Source organism: Apteryx mantelli, chromosome 3, assembly GCF_036417845.1.
Source record: "Apteryx mantelli isolate bAptMan1 chromosome 3, bAptMan1.hap1, whole genome shotgun sequence".
In the NCBI taxonomy this organism is placed as follows: Eukaryota; Metazoa; Chordata; class Aves; order Apterygiformes; family Apterygidae; genus Apteryx; species Apteryx mantelli.
The window spans coordinates 119642085-119664577 of record NC_089980.1 but is presented as its reverse complement, the minus strand read 5'-3'; the positions used below and the strand labels follow the sequence as shown (position 1 = coordinate 119664577).

General features: G+C 41.5%; 1 protein-coding gene across 2 annotated transcripts in view; it reads right to left on the bottom strand.

Moving 5' to 3' along the window:
* COLEC11 (collectin subfamily member 11) overlaps nt 1-22024 on the bottom strand; it is a 43089-nt gene extending 21065 nt beyond the window's left edge. For both annotated transcript variants that reach the window (XM_013952961.2, XM_013952962.2), the window contains exons 1-2: nt 21377-22024; nt 2231-2386 (exon numbers count right to left, since the gene is read on the bottom strand). In XM_013952961.2, coding sequence (XP_013808415.1) covers nt 2231-2360 — 130 coding nt within the window. In that variant the 5' untranslated portion in view covers nt 2361-2386; nt 21377-22024. The remainder of the gene's footprint in view (nt 1-2230; nt 2387-21376) is intronic.
* Nucleotides 22025-22493: the final 469 nt, after the last annotated feature.

Sequence of the window (22493 nt, the reverse complement as noted above, 5' to 3'; positions counted from 1 at the left end):
AACCTGTCGTGAGCAGCTCCCGCTGCGTGACAGCCAAAATTTGGGCATGCAGCCACATATATGCTCTGTTGAGAGGAAACCTTGGCCGCTGAAATGGGTTGGAGTTGTGCCAGTAGGTGACAGCAATATCTCATTACCAATTCTCTGAGCCGGCCCCTCTGACAGTGCTGGAGCTGGAGCACTGACGATTTTTTAGAGATTTCGCATTAACTAGGGCTTCATCAGGCCATTTTGTGCTTCACTGAATTTGTACATCAATCTCTATCACTTTTGCAATGCCTGTATCTCATGAAGTGGAACGAAAATCATTAACATTTCAGGCTTCTTTGTTGTTTCCTGGCTCAGGATTGCCTCCTGATAAAAGGCCAGAATTATTATTACACTGCTTATATATTTTTTAAACTGTGTTGTATATAATAATAATAATAATAAAAATAACAACAACAACAATGGTCCTTTATGTCATAAAAATGATCATCACAGATTTTACTTTTGACTGATTACACAAATAGGAAAACTAAGGCAAAGAAGTTACAGAACTTGTCAAAGCCTGACAAAGACAACTTCTCACTTCAAAGCTTTGGTTACCAGTACTGTGGTCTGACGATTTGACTGATCTATGTACCTTTAGACAAGACATATTAAACTTGATAGTGTCGTGCTATATAAGTCACATAAAAAGCACTATCTTATGCCTATTCCACATCTAATATATCAGAAAAATGAAACAATTTTACTCGAGGTTTAGTCAAACCTCAGAAGATCTAGATATATCAGACTAGTGTTGTTTTTTCTAATTGTAACATGTAGAAGGTATAAATGTTATTAAGATTTCAAAGACCACCTACTGAAATAAATTTAAAAACTAGTTTTTTGGTTCAGTTCAGGCAGCTGTAGATCTATAATCATAACAAGCATATGATATATATAAATATATGATATATATGATAAATATAAACATATAATCATAATGAACAAATGGCATAATTTTTTGGCACAGTAGCCAGTTGGCCAAGCACAACTCACACCCTCCCAGTTCAGTCCTCTTGCTTCCAGAGCAGGGCAGCCACATTCAAACCAGGCAATGTCTGGAGAGGGCAATTTACACCATGGCCAAAACCGTGGCCAGACTGTGCAAGCAGTTCAACTGCACGGACAACTGCGTGGCAGCACCTGAGCCTTGCCCTCACCCTGAATGATTCACCAGCACATCCGTAGCCTGAAGTCCATATTATAGCCCTCAGGCAATTGATTAAAACCAAGGTTTACGTAATGTTAGTGGCAGCAGTGTCATCAGGTGAATTGTATCATTTTGAGATACTGAAATGAATAACTGCCAGAAAAACTGTGAGGTTAGTTCTGCAGTTTTTAGACAATGCAAATTTTTTTTATGCTTACCAGTAAACCAGTGGTTTATATGTTTTTTTTTTTCCCTTAGTTAATAGGCATTTCTCCATGCTCACAGGTATTACGCTCTGGTAGAAATATCATAGCCTTCATAAGGGGAATTATTGTTATTAACTATAATAATGGGGCTGGGATTTCACACCACAATGGCAATAGATGCCGTTGCTTTAAAATGCTAATTCTTCCCAGATGTTGATTTCCTATCTAAGGTACTTACCTTAATATATTCCTTACTATGAAAAGACCAATATTTTATTATGCCATCTTTGCTGGGCAATATTTTGAGGCCATATTTGGTAGAAATGTTGCTTTTGCACATACAATCTATAGAAATGTCCCCAAAAAACTTTATTTTCTTTTTGCTTCTGAAAGGAGCTAAGGCATTTAAAATCAATGGAAATTTGGCCCAAAGGACAGTACACAGAAGACTAGAAAATATAAAATAATTCCTTTTGGTACATCTCAAGATGGCAGTGAAAACCTCTCCAGGTGTAATGTAGGGGCTGATTTCACAGTCTCTGTGCATGAGTACTACTCAGGAGCATAAACACAGAGAAACCAACCAGGCAACCCATCAGAGTAACAAGCACTGTTCACCAGGAGCAGGTTTTGGAAACTTTGGCATGCATTTTCTAAACCATGTTTTTTTAACAGACATAAATTCATCTTATGACTTTAAAACTCTGTTTATAAGGAGGCTACAACTGGACAAATGAGAGGACCACTGAAAGGCATCTCCTTTGCCTCAGTTAGGAACTGTCAGTGGTGCAAATTAGCCTGTTAAAAGAAAGTATTTGGATGATCGAGTAGACTTCCACATTACCTTTGAGGCCTGGAACAAGAATTTGAACAGAGCAGGACTCCTCTGCTATATGTTGAGGATATCCAGATCTTAGCAGTGACAGGAAGGCAAGGCTAATTAGAGTCACCAAGAAAACCAGATCTCTCTTCATAATGAGCACTTACAGGTCACTGACTCCTAAACAAAAGAATGAATAAACAGTTATAAGAATTCCAAAGACTTTCAACAGTTTCTGAACAAATACACCACCCTATTATGAATACAATATATTTTTGCATGCCATAACCCGCACAGCATGAAAAGAATGTGTGCAGGTCCTCCAAGCAGGTTGTACATTCCACAAACATACATGAAATATGTAGTAGTGCTTTATTTGTTTTGGCATTAGAGTGGGTAGGATAAAACTCAGAAGAAATTTAGTTAAGAAGGACGAGATTCTGATTAGAATTCTTTGCTCTTAATAAAAATACTAAGTAAAGCTAATATCAGGCAATTCTATGTTCACTGTTTCTCAATGGTAAGCAGGCATCTGGTAAGGTCAAAGAAGAAAATCTAGTATATGGGCTTGCATTTAAAGATGTAAGTACTAAATCGCCACTTAGAAAGAATAGATACTGTTCTAAAGAGGCAGTTCAGTAGGTGATGAGACCAATCTAAAGCCCTGGGATTTCACTTCCCATCTACCTGAGCACTGAAATTGTGCCCAGTAAATTGTTTGATACAATAGCCCTCATCTAACTCATTTGGGGGGAGGGGGAAGAGATAATATTTCACTATATCATGCAATGAAGATACGCCAGTGTATTCAATAAATCCTAAAAAGATTCACCTCTGAAATACACCCTCTTCTAAGCCTACCAGTGAAATGGCTTGCTTGATACCAGGTTGTGAAGAAATGTCTCAGAAAGCAGCAGTGCAGAAATGGAATTTGTGTGAAAGGACCATCAAAAGCTGGTCTTCAGGAGGTCAGTAGAAATATCTTTGACAAACGTGTTATTTATGTACTTCTGATATGTTTTTCCAGTCATTCTTTCACCAAGGCTCTGCACTACACCAAACAAGCTGAAAGTCATATCAGTTTCAGGAGAAAGTATCTGTATATCATTTTTATAGCAACAATACAGCCATGAGCATCTTACAACTAGAGCAAAAATGTTGGAATAAACTATTCACCATCCCCCCGAGTCCTTGCAAAAATAAGTAAAGTAGATCCAGCACAGACATGGAGCCAGTGCACAGGGCTGTGTGTCTCCATGTGCTGAGGGTTTAGGAGGGTGGAGGTGTCATTTTGGGGATGGCCTGAAGGAATAGGTGCCCTTCAGCAGTGGCAAGAAAATAGGGAGCTTCAGGGTGAGAATGAACTGGTGCAACAGGTACTAAAACATAACGGACGGAGCAAAAGGAGGGCAGATTGCCCTCCAGGTGCAGCAAGATTCAGTTTTGCCTATACTATTACAAAGCCCTGCTCTAATTTTAAATTTCACCATCAGCTCTGGCATGTTTAACAGCAGTCTCAGCAGCAAGGCTAAGTAGATGAGTTTGGAGTAAAAATTCCTCCTCTGAATTAGCATCCAGTTTGTGCTTCCATTATCCTCTAGGAGATAACACAACCAGACTGCAGCAGGGGGTCAGCTGGGAGCAGTTTTCTTCTCTGTTCTCATGCAGGGAGAGCATGGGGTGAGTTACAGGGCAGACAGTGCTGCCTCGCAACGTCCTGGCTACATCACCTGAGTTATCTCCATACTGCAGGGCTGGTAGGCTCCACAACACACCCCACAGTTCTGGTCTACAGATCATCCAGATTTGGGACACTGGCTGGAGTGTGCTGTGAATCCCTTTTGACCCAAATCTCTCCCACAATTTTCCTTTCAAGGCAGAGGAAGGTGCAGCAGCAGGACCATACCTGAAAAAGGAGGGTACAAACTTGGATCTGGGAAGAGATCCTAGGTCGAGATATCTTTCTTGATACAGGCATAGTCTAAGGGGCTAGTGGGGCATGAAGCCCTAATGAAAATCATTAGTGCTGAGTAATCCTCCCATAGAATAAAGGAGGAAGAGGGACTAATGTGGGACGTTCACAGCCACAACTTGCCATGCTCCTGGAATAGGACAGCTCTGAACTACTTCATACATGAGATTCACCAATCTCAAAAAGACCAAAAAGAGTGTGGATGAAAAAAAGGAAGTCTCTACTAAGCTGTAAGGTAACAATTTTGTTTTCAAGGCCTCTGTGTCTTTTCTCTAAATTTCACTGTGTGTTTATATGCACATTTTCATGATATGCTATGCAATATGATATATAACAAAAAGACAAAAAATACTGAACTGTCCAAATTTCCTATTAGCTTCCAGTCCATCAGATTACAAAATAGGCAGTCTTAGTAGAGATGCATTTTGTACCCTCACAACATTCCTGTCAACAGACTGATAAATACTGTCATTTACAAAAGTCTCTTCTCACAGCTTAAGACCTGGTTCTAAAGGAACAACACTCACTCGTATGCAGATGCTTAAGGTATTTTTTCCCTTCAAGAGTACTCAGCCCCCTAAATTTTGTTTATGCTGCCATAACTAAGACGACTGCCACCCATGTATATGTGTCTGAATCATCTTTAAATTAGCTAGCTCAGGTACTGCTAGGAGCACATATACCCACAGAAGTACAGACCTCAGCATGGGCTGCTTGAATATTTAGGCCACATAAAGTTTTGTCACAATTGCAGCAACACCACTCAAGACTTCTCAAGAGTGTAGGCAAAACTGAATTTTGCCACCTCAAGGATGAGGAACCAGGCCTGGAACAGAGGGCTTATCATAAAGGTGGACCCAGAGAAGAAAAATAGCAGAAGGGGAAAAAAAGAGTTGTGGACATTTGACTTAAAGCTTCTACTGCCAAGGAGAGAAACATCTGCTCCCTTCAGTAGTAGTCCCTGCCCAGTACCTCAGTGGGAGCAGAAACCAACTCAGTTCTCCAGGGCTCTGGAAGACGAAATCAGCAGGAAAATTTTTGCTGTTTTGCTATTCTCTGCTGTCTCAGGCTACTATCTCCAATGTCTACACACACGGCCAGCCCTAATGCTAGAAACCAGGTTAGGCAACCAGTCACCTTAAGCTTATTTTCTAAGGTTTATAATTGTGAAGTATCAGATCTCCTTGATATTGTTCTTCTCCCAAATATCGTAATGCATAAACCAAACAAATTACTTCAGATACATTAAGCTTGGATTTGGACACATTTCCCCAAAAGGAGATTCGTAACTTTAGGGTACAGGGCACTACGTCTGGAAGTACTCTATGGCCTAGAGGAGCTTGCAGTATCCACAGTAGACAGTCTTGGATCTTTTAGCAATGTACAAAAAGGGTTAGGAATCAAAGCACATGATTCACAACAGTCAGCAAGTAAAAGAGGGAGCAAGGAAGACTAGTCAAGAGGAAATGTTGAGAGGAAGGGAGTTTCACCAAATCTTCCCTTCAAAGTCTTGTAGGGCCAGATGCAATGAAGACTTTGGCGTTTGAATACTCAAAGTATTCAATGATACAAATGGTACACTTGAAAGTGAGGGGGTCCACATCAAGAACAGGCTTTGCAATGCCCACTTAGGGACCATGCGTGGGAAATCACAGAATCACAGAATCACAGAATCACTGAGGTTGGAAGGGACCTCTGGAGATCATCTAGTCCAACCCCCCTGCTCAAGCAGGGTCACCTAGAGCACATTGCACAGGATTGCATCCAGGCGCATTTTGAATATCTCCAGAGAAGGAGACTCCACCACCTCTCGGGGCAACCTGTTCCAGTGCTCTGTCACCCTCACAGTGAAAAAGTTTTTCCTCATGTTAAGATGGAAGTGTCTGTGTTTCAGTTTGTGCCATTGCCTCGCGTCCTGTCGCTCGGCACCACTGAAAAGAGTCTGGCCCCATCCTCTCGACACCCTCCCTTCAGATACTTGTACACATTGATAAGATCTCCTCTCAGCCTTCTCTTCTCCAAGCTAAACAGGCCAAGCTCTCTCAGCCTTTCCTCATAAGAGAGATGCTCCAGTCCCCTAATCATCTTTGTGGCCCTTCGCTGGACTTGCTCCAGTAGTGCCACATCCCTCTTGTACTGGGGAGCCCAGAACTGGACGCAGTACTCCAGATGTGGCCTCACCAGGGCTGAGTAGAGGGGGAGAATCACCTCCCTCGACCTGCTGGCAACACTCTTTCTGATGCAGCCCAGGAGACCATTGGCCTTCTTGGCCACAAGGGCACATTGCTGCCTCATACTTAACTTGGTGTCCACCAGCACTCCCAGGTCCTTCTCAGCAGAGCTGCTTTCCAGCAGGTCAACCCCCAACCTGTACTGCTGCATGGGGTTATTCCTCCCCAGGTGCAGGACCCTGCACTTCCCTTTGTTGAATTTCATGAGGTTCCTCTCTGCCCACCTCTCCAGCCTGTCCAGGTCTCTCTGAATGGCAGCACAGCCCTCTGGCGTATCCGCCACTCCTCCCAGGTTTGTATCGTCAGCAAACTTGCTGAGGGTGCACTCTGTGCCTTCATCCAGGTCATTGACGAAGAAGTTGAACAAGACTGGACCCAGGACTGACCCCTGGGGGACACCGCTAGCTACAGGCCTCCAACTAGACTCTGTGCCACTGATCACAACTCTCTGAGCTCTGCCAATCAGCCAGTTCTCAAGCCACCTCACTGTCCACTCATCTAACCCACACTTCCTGAGCTTGTCTATGAGGATGCTATGGGAGACAGTGTCAAAAGCCTTGCTGAAGTCTAGGTAGACAACATCCACTGCTCTCCCCTCATCTACCCAGCCAGTCATTCCATCATAGAAGGCTATCAGATTGGTTAGGCATGATTTCCCCTTGGTGAAGCCATGCTGACTACTCCTGATCACCTTCTTTTCCTCCACATGCATGGAGATGGCTTCCAGGATGAGCTGCTCCATCACCTTTCCAGGGATGGAGGTGAGGCTGACTGGCCTGTAGTTCCCTGGGTCCTCCTTCTTGCCCTTTTTAAAGACTGGGGTGACATTGGCTTTCTTCCAGTCCTCGGGCACCTCTCCTGTTCTCCATGACCTTTCAAAGATGATGGAGAGTGGCTTAGCAATGACATCCACCACTTCCCTCAGCACTCGTGGGTGCATCCCATCAGGGCCCATGGATTTGTGGGTGTCAAGTTTGCTTAAATGATCTCTAACCCACTCCTCCTCCACCAAGGGAAAGTCTTCCTCTCTCCAGACTTTCTCTCTTGCCTCCAGGGTCTGGGGTTCCTGAGGGCTGGCCTGACCAGTAAAGACTGAAGCAAAGAAGGCATTCAGTAACTCTGCCTTCTCTGCATCCTTCGTCACCAGGGCACCCACCCCATTCAGCAAAGGGCCCACATTTTCCCTAGTCTTCCTCTTGCTGCTGATGTATTTGAAGAAGCCCTTCTTGTTGTCCTTGACATCTCTAGCCAGATTTAATTCCAAACGGGCCTTAGCCTTCCTCGTCGCATCCCTGCATACTCTGACAACATTCCTATATTCATCCCAAGTGGCCTGTCCCCCTTTCCACTTTCTGTAGACTTCCTTCTTCTGGTTGAGTTTTGCCAGGAGCTCCTTGCTCATCCATGCAGGTCTCCTACCTCCTTTGCTTGACTTCCTAAAATCAGGGAGCTGTCGCTGCCACAGCCAGCCAAGAGGACATGACAGAGATTTGTGCCCAAAAGTCTCATTCAGACACCTGAACATAGGCATTTAACTCTCAGCAGTAGTCAGACACCTTTGAGAGACGGGGAACCGGGCCGTCCTGGACAGCAGTCATGCCCACACTCTGATGGCCAGGAAAGCGGAGGATATGATTCCTGCCTTAGCCTGCAACCACAGCCCCATAGCCCAGGAGAGCACCCAGTCCAGAAGAAGGGCAGACAAAAAGGCTTGCAAGCCAAGTGGTTAAAATATTCAACTGCAAGTCTGGAAACCTAGGCAGTTTCAGCACAAGTGATAGATGAGATATTCCCCCAGTAGTGTGGTGATAGGGATTCTCTACAGAGAAGTAGGAGATGTGGATGAAATGACTTGACAGAGAAGAAGAAATTGAAATTAGGAGGGTGCTCCAATTTCTGTATTATTGGATAAAAAGGCAGCCTCACTTCCTCTGTCTGCATTTTAGAGGTGTTAGATGTAGCCAGACTACAACTGAAAGATCAAAGCCTCCAGATACGTTAAATATTCATTTGCCTTCGCAAACTCCTACACAGCTCAAGCATGAGACAGGCATGGAGCAGCAGAGAACTGTCAGGGCTGTTAGGCAGCTGTGCACACATACAACAGCCAGAAACGAAGGATTTTCTCAGGGGAAAGTAAGCCACCGAGAAAGCATTGTCGCACTGCCCACTGCCTGCCACAGAGTTCACGAGCCTCAGAGATGCGGGGGATACGCCCCACACCAGCTTGCGATAGCCTGACTCGCACAGCAAATGGGTTGTCGCACCATGACTTTAAGGCAACCATCCTAGAAAACAGCACTTCTTAGCAGCAGTCTGGTCACAACACCTGGGCCCCACATGAATACTTAAGAAATTATCTCGGTCTGAGAAAAGCCAGTAACAATGGAAATCTCTGAAGAGGTTGCAGATTGAATACTTTACAGCGTCTGGAACTGCAGTAAAGGGACAAATAAGTAGTAGATATCAAAGCAGAAGCACATTGGCTATCACTTTATCCACCCTTTCTTCTCCCGCTTTAAAAAGAAACATTTCCTTTGCAGCTAAAATTGCCTTATACAATTGAAATACGAGTTTGATCTCCAGGTATGTGCTTTCATTTTAAAGCCACAGAAAATTCCATGCCTTTCTGACCTATCTTCAAGTCCTTTTGGACTCAGAGTCACAAAGGCTATTTAGAAGACTAAATCCCACTGAAATTAGTCCTCAGACACAGATGTCAGCTCATCTTTTTCAAATACTATCTCTTTGCCTCTGGAGTATCTTCAGCATCAGAAAAAACAATGCCAAAGAGAAACCCAAAGATGTTGCGCACTTGTAAAAGTAAGAATACTTTCCAGTATCTGCCTAGGGGTTATGAGCCAAACTTGAGGCACTGATAATGGTGACTCATTAAGTTGGCATAAGTGGAACGCTTTGAAGAAATGGAAGGAGTAAAAGGCAGCATTTACATGGAGAAAATATATAGTGAAATATCTCTATTTCCATTAGCAAAGGAAACGTAGCAATGCAACTAGCACAATAATTTTAAAACAGCTGTTGAGACCTGTGAGCGTTAGGAAATCTGCATCACTTGCTGAGACAGAAAAGCTTTGTTACGCTAGGTTTCAAGTGACAAATCCTTGAGTGGTCATCAGAGAACCGCTGAAGCTGAGAGTGCCACAGGCATCATTCAAAACCGCTCTGGGACCAGCCATGCCACTTCACACCAAGTGAAATGACCCTGAGCTTTTTTGTTAAATCCTCCACACTGCAGGTAGAAAGCTTGGAGGCCAGATCAGTCAGCAAACAGTTCACATGTGATGACCCTGCAACAGTCAGGGGCCATGCTGCAAGGGCCAGTGCCTGATTGCAATCTGTTATTTTGGGCCTAGAAGCGACACCACAGACGATCTGCCCATTTGAATCCAAATGGATAAAAAAAAGCAGCAGGAAAATGCTGCTTGCTTCTGTTAATGCTTAAGCCAGTCAATAGGTGTAACTCTCTATAATCCTAAACAATTCTTGTTTGGGGTTCTGGCTCCTCTTTGAGTTATTTTTATTTTATTACTATTGAGTTGTTTTCACCCTTAATGAGTTATGGGTTTTTTCCTCTGGAAAACAATGGCACTTCATTCTCAATAATCTTGGCTGCATTATCTATGTTCTGGATTAACTATGCTCTGGTACTGACACAAACACAAGTCTGCAGAGCCAGTCCATGTCTGGAAGCAATATAGACACATTTGTGGATGATTTTCCCAAGCAGGTTTGAGCCAGCACTATGGATATGTCCATAGTATGAATGGATGGGATGGTTACATCTTCAGCATTCAGCAGCTTTCACTCCCCTGACTTTTCAAGTCCTCTTCATCCACATCCCAACACCTCCCAGAACTGTCCCAGCAGACTGTATGTCCTCAAATGCCTCAACAGGCTCTATACCACATCTGAATGGATGCAACACATGCCCAGCAAGTCATGCCATTGAAATGTCAGACTGGCAGGCTGTGACACAGACCTCACACTATTTCAAGGGAAAAAAAAAAACAGTAATTCTGTCCTGAGTAACACCAGGGTCCAGTGGAGATCCAGGGATAAACTCTTGGTGGCAGCAGGGAGAATGAGAGGGGACAAGCCTCCAGCACTGCGCGTACAAGCCGCTTTTCATCACTTGGCCAGAGGGCCATGGATCATCCCTGGAGAGGATGCCTTTCACACTGCAGATGAAACCTGTGTCACTGACCTTTTCTTTCTCCATTACAGCTTTACTGATAGCCTAGCCTATGGATGTTTTGTGTAGCTGTACTTTTACTTTATCTTAGCTCTCTCCCATTTGCCCTCCCTGTTCCCCCACCCATTATCTTGTGTAATCAAGTGTTGACCATTTAGCCAGAATATAAAATGAGATTCAATGATAAAACTACTTAAACCATGGGTAATCATTTTCATAACATTGCTATGCTTGAAAGTTATATGCTAAGTGTTGATTTAAAGGTTAAAGCAATGGGCTTGAAAGAGAAAAAGTACCTAAATGTTAATGCTGTATGATTCTGAAAACAGGGACTGTAACTGTCGTCGTTACGAAGCCTCTGTGAAATCTATGGAGCATGCAGCAGCATAAAGCAGAGGGGTAACACTCTGATGCTGAAGAACACGGAGGTTTGCTGCAGAGGGCACAGGAGTGAGTCTGAGCTGACTAGAAGCTAAGCCTAGCTGATAGGAAATCATCAGTTACCCCTGAAAGTGCACTGAAGTCTGGCTCAGTAGAGTTATTTCCTCAACCGTTTGTGAGGTTTAAGGGACTATTAGTTCTGCCCGTACAACATAGGTGCGCTTGCCATACATAGGAACAGTAGCCTCACTTTTCAGCAAGATTAATGTTTCTAAAAACTGTGAGACATTTTTTCCTGATGTGGTTCTGCTGAAGTCAATGAGTTTATGTCAGAATTAATTTACTATAGTCTGTGCTGAAAGCATAAAAACTGGGCTTTAGCAAGGGTGAGATGAAAATGGCATGAAAAGGGGGCAAGTATGTTTCAAAACCTGTAACTAAGAGATGGGACCCACATGATTTCTTCCCCTGAGCGCCAAAATGTATAGCTCTATGTGGAGTTTTTCAGATGATACAGAGAAACACTCAGGTAGAATTTTATCTTGGTTTTTGTAAAGTGTTGATCAGAGATAACTAGAAACGCTAAAGAAAATTTCTCCTCCCACAATGTTTTATTCAATGCCTCTGTTAGATAAGAGTTCTATTTCCTCGTCTGCTGCTATAATTTACAGAAAAAGTTTGTGATTTTGGGTGCCATCCTTGAGACATGTCAGATCAAATTTTCAGTATTCCTAACCACCCCAAAATCCCACTGAGTTCAAATATAGGTGTTTAGTACTTCTAAAATTATGTCTAAATTGCCTTAGTTCAGCCTGGCTCCTACAAAGCATATACATGAGAACCGGACAGTATCCCTCCATGCATTTGTAGGAACTAAAATACCAAGGGATCACCAAGAATCAGCTAATGATTTGGAGAATACTGTAGGGTACATTTCTTTACATAAATACAGATTACTTATATATGCATTTGTCATCCTATTTCTGAAACTTCAGGGCACCCCTTTCCAATCCTCCACATCCATAAAACTTTAGGACTGCCTACATGAGTTGGAATATCCAAGCAGTACTTAAATACTTAACCTCCATTCAATCAGCCCATGTTTTCCAACATTTTATACTTCTCCAGGTGCTTAGAAGTTTTCCAGATGTATCTAATAGTTGTCCTCTTGAGGGCACTGCACAAGCTCAAAAGGTAAATGTAGTCTTGGGAGCGTGGTCCCAGCTCCCAGCTAAATTCTCTGAGATGCAGAGATGAGGCAGAGAGGTCTATCAAGGTCCCATCCAGGAACCCCACACATGTCAACAGTGATACATGCTTTCTTGCACAACAGAAATGCCACTCAACTATCCATCCAGAAAGTGAGAAATGCAAGTTCTGGAACATCTTTTACTTAAAAGAATTTGAACCCATAACTCCAATTCCTCAAAAGAGCAATCTCGCAAAGATAAAATACACTAGGTGAAACTAGAGCATAGTCAGGCATACCAGATTAAAGGATTGAAGGCAAGCAGGCAAAAAGGAGCCTGACTCAAGTCTGGTGGTAGGACACTAGGCTAAAAAGGGGCAAAATAAGTGTTTTTCTTTTACCACTTTCTGTTCTTATGTCGCAAAACTTACTCAAGTATAAATACATGGACAGGTGAGGAATGCCCAGATAGGGGACAAAATCCAACCAAAACACCTGATTGCAGAACTAGAAGAGGTGAGAGAAGCACAAGATAAAAATGAAAAACAAGAGAGCTGGCCTGGGAAAGTGGCAGAGGGGTGACAGAGGGAGAAATGGTGCCATGCGAGAAAAGTTTGCTTTCAGTTGCCCCAGCACCCTATGCCTCAGTGAGAAGAAGAAAGAATACAACAAAGCAGAAGCGGCTTTTGCCTCCATTTGCTCATGCATTACCTGTGCAACAGCTACATTTAAAGGCTATTCTAAGAACAAAGGGAAACAGCTTGACTGCTGCTCAGTGCTTCTGAATGCTGCAAGGATGACACCTCAAAAAAATGAACTGCTAAGAGATGGAGTGGGGCTGGCACTAAGAGATGCCTCTTTATCAGAACGACTTTGCTTGGCTGCAGATCTCAAGCTAGCCAAAGTTATAAGCAGACCCCCTGGGCAGGATTCAGCTCTCCTGGCTTAGGTTCAAAGTCTGAGAAAATTGCCCTTAGCTCCTCCTATAATCACATAAGAGGAAGACACCTTCGCACAGTGACTCATTTCATTCTAAACCAGGTCAGATAAATGGCTCTCTAGAGGTGCCTATTCATTGCCTATGAAGAAAGCCCTCTATGGCTAGCTCAGCCTTGTAGATATATAAAGTTAGTCGAGGGGATTCCTACCCTTACTGATTAGCTACACAAATCTAATGGAGGGCTAAAAAGAGCCCAGCTCACCCACCAAAGCCACACTTTACCCTCCCTTCTTTGTACCATCACCGATGGTCATCTAATCCCATGGTGAGGTAGTTCAGCTTGCTAAACCAGCAGAAAGCTATTCCTCTTTTTGTAGGGTTATTTTTCAGCTGATTTAGTTGCTCAGGTTCTGGTGGGGTAAAATGGCCATCCATTCCTGTGAAAAATGTTGCCAGTCAGGGAACAAAGTGCTCTCAGCAGCAGCTGAAATGGCCTTTAATATGTTATAAAACTGCCCTAATGTGCTAGCAGCATACAGAAAACAGAAAGATGTATAAGTGAAATAAGTAATGGGACTAATTTCACCAGGAAAAAAAAAAAAAAAAAAAAACAACAGCACATAATTAAAGAGTGGGAACATTCTAACAGGAGGAAAGATATGGCAAAATACCAGGCCACAGTGGAAAATAATATCCAGGAAAAAATACAGAGCATACAGAGCATAGGAGATACCACAAGAAGAGACATTTTGCAACAACATGCAAGTCACCAAGAGTCATGGAAATTATCCAAGAGCATTATCCTCAAATGACAAGGACATACTTCTCGGAATGATATCCTGAATATAACAAAATAACATGATATATAAGCATGCATGATCAAAATCTTGCATTTAAACTGGGGAAGTGTCAATCCAATTTCAACAAAAGATTATAATTATTCTCAGGCTGGAGATCTGCAAAAACCAAATAACATTTTACATGTGATCCTATGCTAAAGCTTTGATATCAGCTCCCAGGAACCTGGGAAAAGGACAGAAATAATTATATAGGTGATGCAAAGACTAACAATATCTTCAGTAAAATGGCCAAGTCTCAATGTAGGAGGAAACTTAGAGCATCAATAGCAAGAAGCAAGCTACACAGGGAATGCGGCCACATATCCTCACTGGACAAGTAAATAGGCAAGGGAGAACTAAACAGCAATGGTGTCATTCAGTATTCCTTCTACTCTTAGGGCCCAACACATTCCCAAGCACTTTTGTTTTCTTTTCTTTACCTGTAAGGGAAACCTATCAAAGCAGCTCCCCAGATGAAGGAATAAATAAATAAATAAATAAATAAATCTATGACTGTTATATAGGAATGGTTGTAGAAGCAAAACACAGTGGAAGAATTCAAGTTTGTATGGATTTGACATGACTTACTAAAAGCATGTGCAGAGAAAGATATATGATGACTACTAAGTTCCCAGAGGTCAAAGTATTCTTACACCAGCATGCGACAGCAGACTTTGGCCAATCAGTCTATATTATCAGCAACATTCATAATCCTATTAACAAGGTATGCCAAATGAAAGCCAGCTTAAAGAGCATCTTCAGTGGCAAACATTTCCGAAAGCAACTCTTTTACCATGACATGTGCATTCAGAATCCTTTGCTATAGATAAGGTGCACCAGTCTACATCACAGACTTAAGAAATTAAGAGAGCACAAGTGATTGCATGCAGGTTTGAGGAGCTTTTGACAACCCAGTCTCATTTTGAGACCAATGAATCAGAAATATGAATTCAAAGAAATGTGAATTCAGAAAGAAACAGATATAATGTGTAGAACATAATTTGCAAACAGGGGCATTTACCTGAATCCACATAAACTGAATGTGTTACTTCCCTTATCTGCAACCCAAGATGCTCCCGTTACCAAAAGACTCCTGAGAATGACAACTCCCTTTGGGAAATTTTTATTAAAGCCTGTCCATCTAACCAAACCCCTGAGAGATTCCACCTTTTTTTTTTTTTTTAAATAATGTGTGTTTCTAGGGAAGAATATAACAAGCCGCATTAAGTAAGTGAAAAGTACTGCCATCTCTACCTGCTTTTGTACTCGGCACATTTTCTAACAATAGCAGCAGATGCATCTTCACAGAGCCAGAATGCAATCAGAGCCAGTTGTGCACGTATCAAGAAGCCTCACATCAGCTAAGCAGTGGTCACTTAGGCCTTCGGATGGCTCCATGCATATTTGTCCAGCATTTCTAGGTTACTTACAGGAGAAGGAACTATTACTAGAGCTCTGATTAGGCAGCTACCAGCAAAGAAAAAAGAAGGTTCACAGGAGGTGTTAAAGACTACATTGACCTTGTCCTGGCTGAAATCCCAGCATCTGCCACTTGACTTAAGCAAAGGAAGGATGAACAACTAAAGAATAAGACTTGCCACAAAGTTATTCAGTGCTGCCAAAAAGGGATGGAGGAATTAACTCTGAACCTATCAGAAACTCCATGTACCCAACACTCTACTTGTGACATTTAACACCTTGTTCCTAAAACCAGGGAACAGCATGAATGCAATCACATATTAGCTGAATATATGTGGGCAAATTATGTTTAAATAGAGAGCTGCTCAAAGATGGAGTAAAAAAATTTATCACAAGAACCATTAATCTCTACCAAGCATCTGAGGGACTCTGGCATCAAGTGCAGATTGGTCTTACAAAAAAGGAGGCACACGCACTGTTGCACTTGACATATCAACTTCTCTAGGCATATCACAGTGGCTTTGCTTATGTGCCATCTAGAAATTACCCTCAGGATTTGCAAGACATGGAATACTTAACTGTTCTGTTTTCAGATGAAAGGGTTTCAAGATAACAATAAAACTTCCCTAGCACTTGTAGAGAACTCTAGTTTTTTACTAGGGTACTAACAGTTCTCATTATTCCCACAGCGTTGTAGAAGTAGACGTAGCAATGGATACAGCCTATGTAAAAATGAATGGTCACTCACAGCACTTCTGGAGCGTTAGTGAACACCATCTCTACTTACCTGTCTCCACAAAACTTGTGAAGATGATAAGGTTGTCTCCACATACGACTCTCAGGCAGTTTAAACTAAAATAGTCTAACCTGAATAATTCTGGAGACATGATACGGAGACATGAAGGTATTTGGAAACTGGCAGAAATTCTCTCATTTTTCCTAGAAAGAATATCACAAGGACTCCTCTGGACAAATCAGGTTCCTCTTCACTATTTCTCAACAAAATAAGCAAAGATTATCTGTGAGAACTCTGTGAAGAAATTTGCCTTGTCCTGTCATAGATTGCCAGTGAAAATTCAAACAAAAGGAGAATGCAGAACTGAAAAATTTATAATTTTCCCTTAAAGATTTAATCTTTAAGATTATGTTCAGAATTATTTAGATGGGGCAGACATAACAAAATAGTTTATATATATAGTCTAAGGATTTTAAACTTAAATTTAACTTATATAACTTATTACTTAAAATTACAAGAAAGGCAATTCTAATGCAAAGGTGTTACACATCAAAGGAAGTAAACCTCTGATAAAGATGTTTTTTAGCTGCAGCTCAAAACACGGCTCTTGTTATGTCATCTCATTTCATTGCTGGATTGATTTTAAGCTGCAAGTTCATTGCACAGCTAGAGAAAAACATTGCAAATGCATCTGTGTGCACTGCTGACAAATACTTCACCCTGGAGTCTTCATAGCAACATGAGCAGTGCTCCCCTCTGCTCTACCACATGTTCCCAGTATCTGTTTCCTTCAAATTTCTTGTACACTAACTAGTCAGCCTTCAGAGACCTGTTTGCTCTTTACACCCTTCCAAAAAGAGAACTCAGTGAAAGACATTTTTCTTCCTCTAAACAATAAGACATTTTTTGCTGCTTCTTGTGCTAGGCTTTCACTATGCTCTTGTGTTTTTATTTTGACCATGCCATCCACCGTTGCCAGATTCTTCAGAAATTACTTATTATTTTTTGAAAGCTCTTTGTTTCAAATCCCAAATATTAGATGATCTCTTGTAAATCCTTCTCTAATGATAATCATAATGGTCTGCTTATATTTAATAATGTCCTTATAAAAACTCCCATGCTTTCTCACCTCCTAAGTCTCTGATAAAATCAATAGTCTTTGGAGTACTAGAATCATTTAAAGTAAGAAGTGCTTGTGAAGCCTTTTAAAGCTAATGTCAGTTATTTTGGTGCCTTCTTCAGTGAAGGTGAATGATTTATGAACCCTCCAGTTTCTCTGCGCATTGCATTCTTTAGAAAAACCAAGCTGCACTGCCTAGAAGCTTTGCTACTCAGCCCTCACACAGCATGGAAATGAGAAAAGTGCCCTCAGCACTCAGACCAGATGGAGACCTAACCAGCCTGTGATCCATGGTCTCCTGGAGGCCCACAGACTATTTCTACAGGGTCCACTAAAGACAATAAATAAAAGCAAGCCTATTGTCAGCAAGTTTCAATACGTGCTAAGGTCATCAACACCAGCACAGAGGAAATTGGAAGGATCCGCAAATAAGCCTGAAAACCACTGAACAAACCAAACCAGAAATCTTAAGAGAGCTATCTGTAGGATTTTTTTTGTTGCTATTATTTATGCTGATTTTGCAATTAGTGTATCATAACAGCAGCTTCAAAAATCACAGTGAGCCATATGTAAGACCAAACACCTGAAGTGTGTAACAAGACACTAGGCTCTCACCTAGCCCATTTATGCCCACTAAGGAAACCAGTCCATGCTCTTCCAGACAGTCTGTCCTCTAAATACACCACAGACATGAACATTAACACAAAACACTACCATTCTCTTCCAAAACATGGTGGTGAGGTACCTCTTGTTTGCACACTAGCTTTTTACAGGAATGCTCATGCCAAAGGAATAGACTTCCCTGGACTGTTCAGATAGCCTTTTTTTTATTATTATTAAACAGGTATCAAAATCAGAAACTGTTTGGGGAGCTGTGGACAATCTTGGATGTGCAGTGGCCCCACTTCAACAAGAGAAATGGCTGTATTCAAATTATTATATCATTTAGTGATGAGGACACTTTTGCAGCAGATGGGACATGCGGATTTAAAATGTGGAGTGAATGCAGGTCTTCTGCTTTCCAGGTAAGTGCTCCCAGCCAGTAGATTATCATGTAAAAGGTGATAAGGGCAGCAGACAACTTTTCAGAGAACTGTAGAATACCGTATTTTCAAAATCAGTTTTCAAAGTATCCCTACCTGAAAAACCAGCTGGGCAAATACATTCAAGAAACAGTTCCAGGTTTTGTAAACCTCATTCTTGCAGGCACGAGGCACCAGAAGCAGCATGGCACGCTCACCCACTCCTGCACCCAGCAAAGGCGACCACAGAAGCCCCCCCCCCCCCCGCCTCAAGCATTTCCAGTGTGGTGCTGTGGCCATCATGCAATTTGTTGGTGTTGCAAGTCACTTTGTAGGCACTTCAGTGTCCTCTCTTCACTCAGCAGAGCACTTCAGCACGTAAGCGTTGTAGACTCTTGGGGCGGAGGCAAACATCTCACTTGTAGCACTGCCAAACAGTTTATTTATGTCCAAGTTTCATTCAGGTGTTTTTTTCAGTGTAGAAGACTAATGTAAACACTAAAATTCCTCACCATCTGCTTCACTGCTGTGTTTCAGCTTCCAGGACACATTATCTACTCCCTGATTTCTTGATACAGTTTTGAAGAAGCAGTATCCAAATCCTCACAGCAGCTAAGGATCCTTGGATCCCAACAAACAAGAGACTGATCAAGTGATGAACTCGAGCAGATCAGCTTCAGTTCACTTCTCCCCTACAAACTTATGCAACTATAAGCAAATCGGTGAGGCTTAAATCTTTTTAAGAGGCAGTGAGATTGGTGAGAATCGGATAAGAACTTGCTAGATTTTCAAAAGCACCTCTTTCTAAAGCTTTAGGCACCCAGGAGGTTATTTTCCTTCTGACTTCCTAAGAGTTTACCTTGGTCTTAAAATCCAGCCTTACTCCCTCTTAGCTTCAGTTCCCAATTTAGAAAATGCAACACTTTTAGCACAAAGGTTGGCAGAAGCATTAACAATGTCTTAAGAAGATTTTAAAATGTTCTTCTCTCCCTTGAACAGGTTTTTTTGTGGATAAAAACATCAAAAAGCTTGCAAGCCTTTACCGACAAATCCTTCTTGAAGGGTCATACTTTCAAGACGCAGCAAATAGGATTGTCTGTTGCCCTCAGGCAAACTGAACTGAAGCGTCCTACTTTTAAGAAGCTGTCCACCTCCCAGCTAGTTATCCACTCATAATCTGAGGGGCTTCTCCTACATGACCGTGGTCTTTGCCTCTGTCACTGGACTACATTTCCCAAAATACACCATAATGGTCCTTTTCATCAAGGGAAATCAATAAACTATTAAGTCCCTGACCATAGGGCCTTATGGGAAACGTTGTCCAGTTATGAAGCACAGCCAGTACTGAAAAGCAATGCAAAGCACAAACTACAGTTCCCAGGAGACACTATATTTTCGGCTAAAGTCTTCTGGTTTTCAGCCAAAATATTTTGACAAAAGAACTAAACTATCCTGGAAAACTGACACTTCTCATAAAAAACTATTTGATCAAAAGCCTTCCCATTTCAAAACAATTCTGGTTAAAGATTTTTTGGTCAGACCTAAAACTAACTAAAACTGACTACAATGGAGCTTTAGAAATAATGTAAAATTAGACTCAAAGACATCAGAATAGCCCTCAATAAAGTGCAAATTGTAAATTACACAGTAGATTACTGCTGCCTCCACAATGCAGCTCGCTACTGGCTGTAGGGCTACGCCATGTTTAAATGCCATTTTGACTATAAATTTAATTTACATATTCTTTATTGTATGTCTCTTTAAAACATTAATTTCATTTTAACGGGCACATCTAAGAATTTTCTGAAAGATGGTCCAAACATTCTTAAAAGGAATAGTCAACTTGAAAGTACTATTTCATGGCTACAATATTTGTATGCCTTATTTATGCTGCAATCAGCAGAAGCACTAATAAATTTTTATGGCTATTTCTAATGTGATGTCATAGAATAAAAGATCTTAATATCATTCTGATAAATGACAACTTTAAATCAGTGTTTGTTTACATACTCTGATCTCTATAATTTCCTAGATGATCATGCCTGTAAATATGAAGTGTTCAAATACAAAAGATCAAAAGATCTCAGCCACAGAGCAAAATGTAGAAGGAAAATTGTTTCCTGCTACATTTTCAAAATCTTTCAATAGGTGTCAAAGTTGGAGCATTTTTAGTCCAGAGGCTCTTTCTAGATCACTGTGTGGCAAATGAAGACCAAAGCTGTGCATCTCAGTTTTCAGCAGTCATTTGATTTTGTTAGAAAGCAATCCCCCTTCTTTCATTGCCAATATCAAACACACATGTATGTATACAGAGGTCAGAACGGAAATGAACAAGTCCCTTTATGATTTTTTTTTTATATATATCCCATGTCTGAAAAGCAGGCATGAGGCCTTCTGATTAGTGAAGTATGGCTTACTCTCATATTCCTGCTCATTTGGATCAAGATTTTATAATCTTTAGGTATCTTTAATTTTTCCTAAACATTCCTGTTTACCACTACTTGCAACTTCATTTGGTTTTCACTGAGTTTACTCTTAATTATCCCCTGGTGTAATTCTTAACCCTTACTGGATCTTCTGTCATCTACTTTGCTTCTGCAATGTCAGTTCTCCATTCCCTGCTTTGCAGCTGTATTAAAAGCTCACCTTTACAACAGAAAACAGCCAGCTGCTCAGGAACAGAAGTAGAGGAATGGAGAAAAGCACTTAGCATTTCCAAAATTAAACTGAGATACTGATTATCTCTTACCAGGAATCACAAGCTATTAATGAACTGCAATCAGTTTCAATTGTATGAAAATTAAAATTCATATACTGTTTTGTCCATTCCTGCTCAAAGGAAAGAGCACTTTCATAGCATTTGTACAGTTTCAGTACAAATCCCACACTGAATAGGAATCCTGTGATCTAACCCACATGGGTGCTTCTAAACAGAAAGGTCTAACACTGTCTCCTAAAATAAGTGAGCTACTATTTTCCATACCTTCCCTTACTATGCAGCAATTGTCAATCATATTTTGCCACTTATAAGACAGTCCCTTAACAAACACCCAGATTTCCTTCTCTTTACAAATTTCTGAACAGTGAAAGTAAAAAAGTCTCTCTTACCTTATGGTTGCTGAGAAAATGGGAACTGCAGAACACACTGTGCCTGCAGGGACACTGCACAGATGAACCTCATTGCTGCTGTTTACAGAAGTCTGACAGTTTTTAATTTCAAAAGAGGTTGTCTTTTGCTTTTCGACAGTTCAACAAATCAGACAAAACAGTTGCAAGTGTTATCTGTAAACAGCTTCCTGTTTGAAATAGATCAGCTGTCCTGCAGGACAATAATTAGGAAAGAAGTGTGGGAAAGCTGAAGAGGTCCATGATGTAAGCTTTTTATTTTGGGAATGTACTTTTTTGGGAATGCACTCTTGCTCTCCCCTCCTCCTCTCTAGCAGAGAACCCCTTTTTAACCATTTAGATCTATTCAGCTGCAAGTTATGCATGCACACTATCCTGGGATAGCACTTTTCTTGCTTTGCTTTAATTCCAACAGCTGATACAAAAACACACCAAGTGCACCGCTGAATATGATCCTCTTATGTGGATAATAAACATACTCTTTCCTTACTGAAATTCTCTCCATTCTTGCAACTGGCTGCAGCATTCTTGACTTGTTGAGTAAAACATGCAACTATTTCAGAGCTCAGTCCCAACTCCACAATAGCGTAAGTGCTAAATTATCCACATGACAGGATTCTTCAAGGCTGCCTTTTTTGGGGTTTTGGGTTTTTTACCTTTTGACATCACTTTCTGTGTCATTGGGAAAGGGGGAAAAGGGGGCATTTGGAAATCCTTCAGTACAGCTTCCAGACTGCTGTACAATTTTGCATTTTGCTGCTAAACAAATGGAATGGTTGGAGCCCTGGGTAAGCTGCAGTACTGCCTCTACATTCAGCCAGGAAAGAATTGAAGAGCCAGTTGATCGTAGAAAGTTGGATTTAGAGAACACCTCCCCCTCTTTGTTACAGCACTCTATACTTTTTCAGTGGATATTACTGGCTTCACTTTTATTTCCTACAGCAACCAGAGGGTACCACTTATGTCTATACCCATTAATACCATCTGAAAAAAGGCCAGTATATTTGTAAGGCTGTAGCTCTGTAATACACTTTTTCAGCAAAACCGGCTTACAGACCATCTGCCTTATCTCCCAACCTTGATCTTCATCCCACCACTC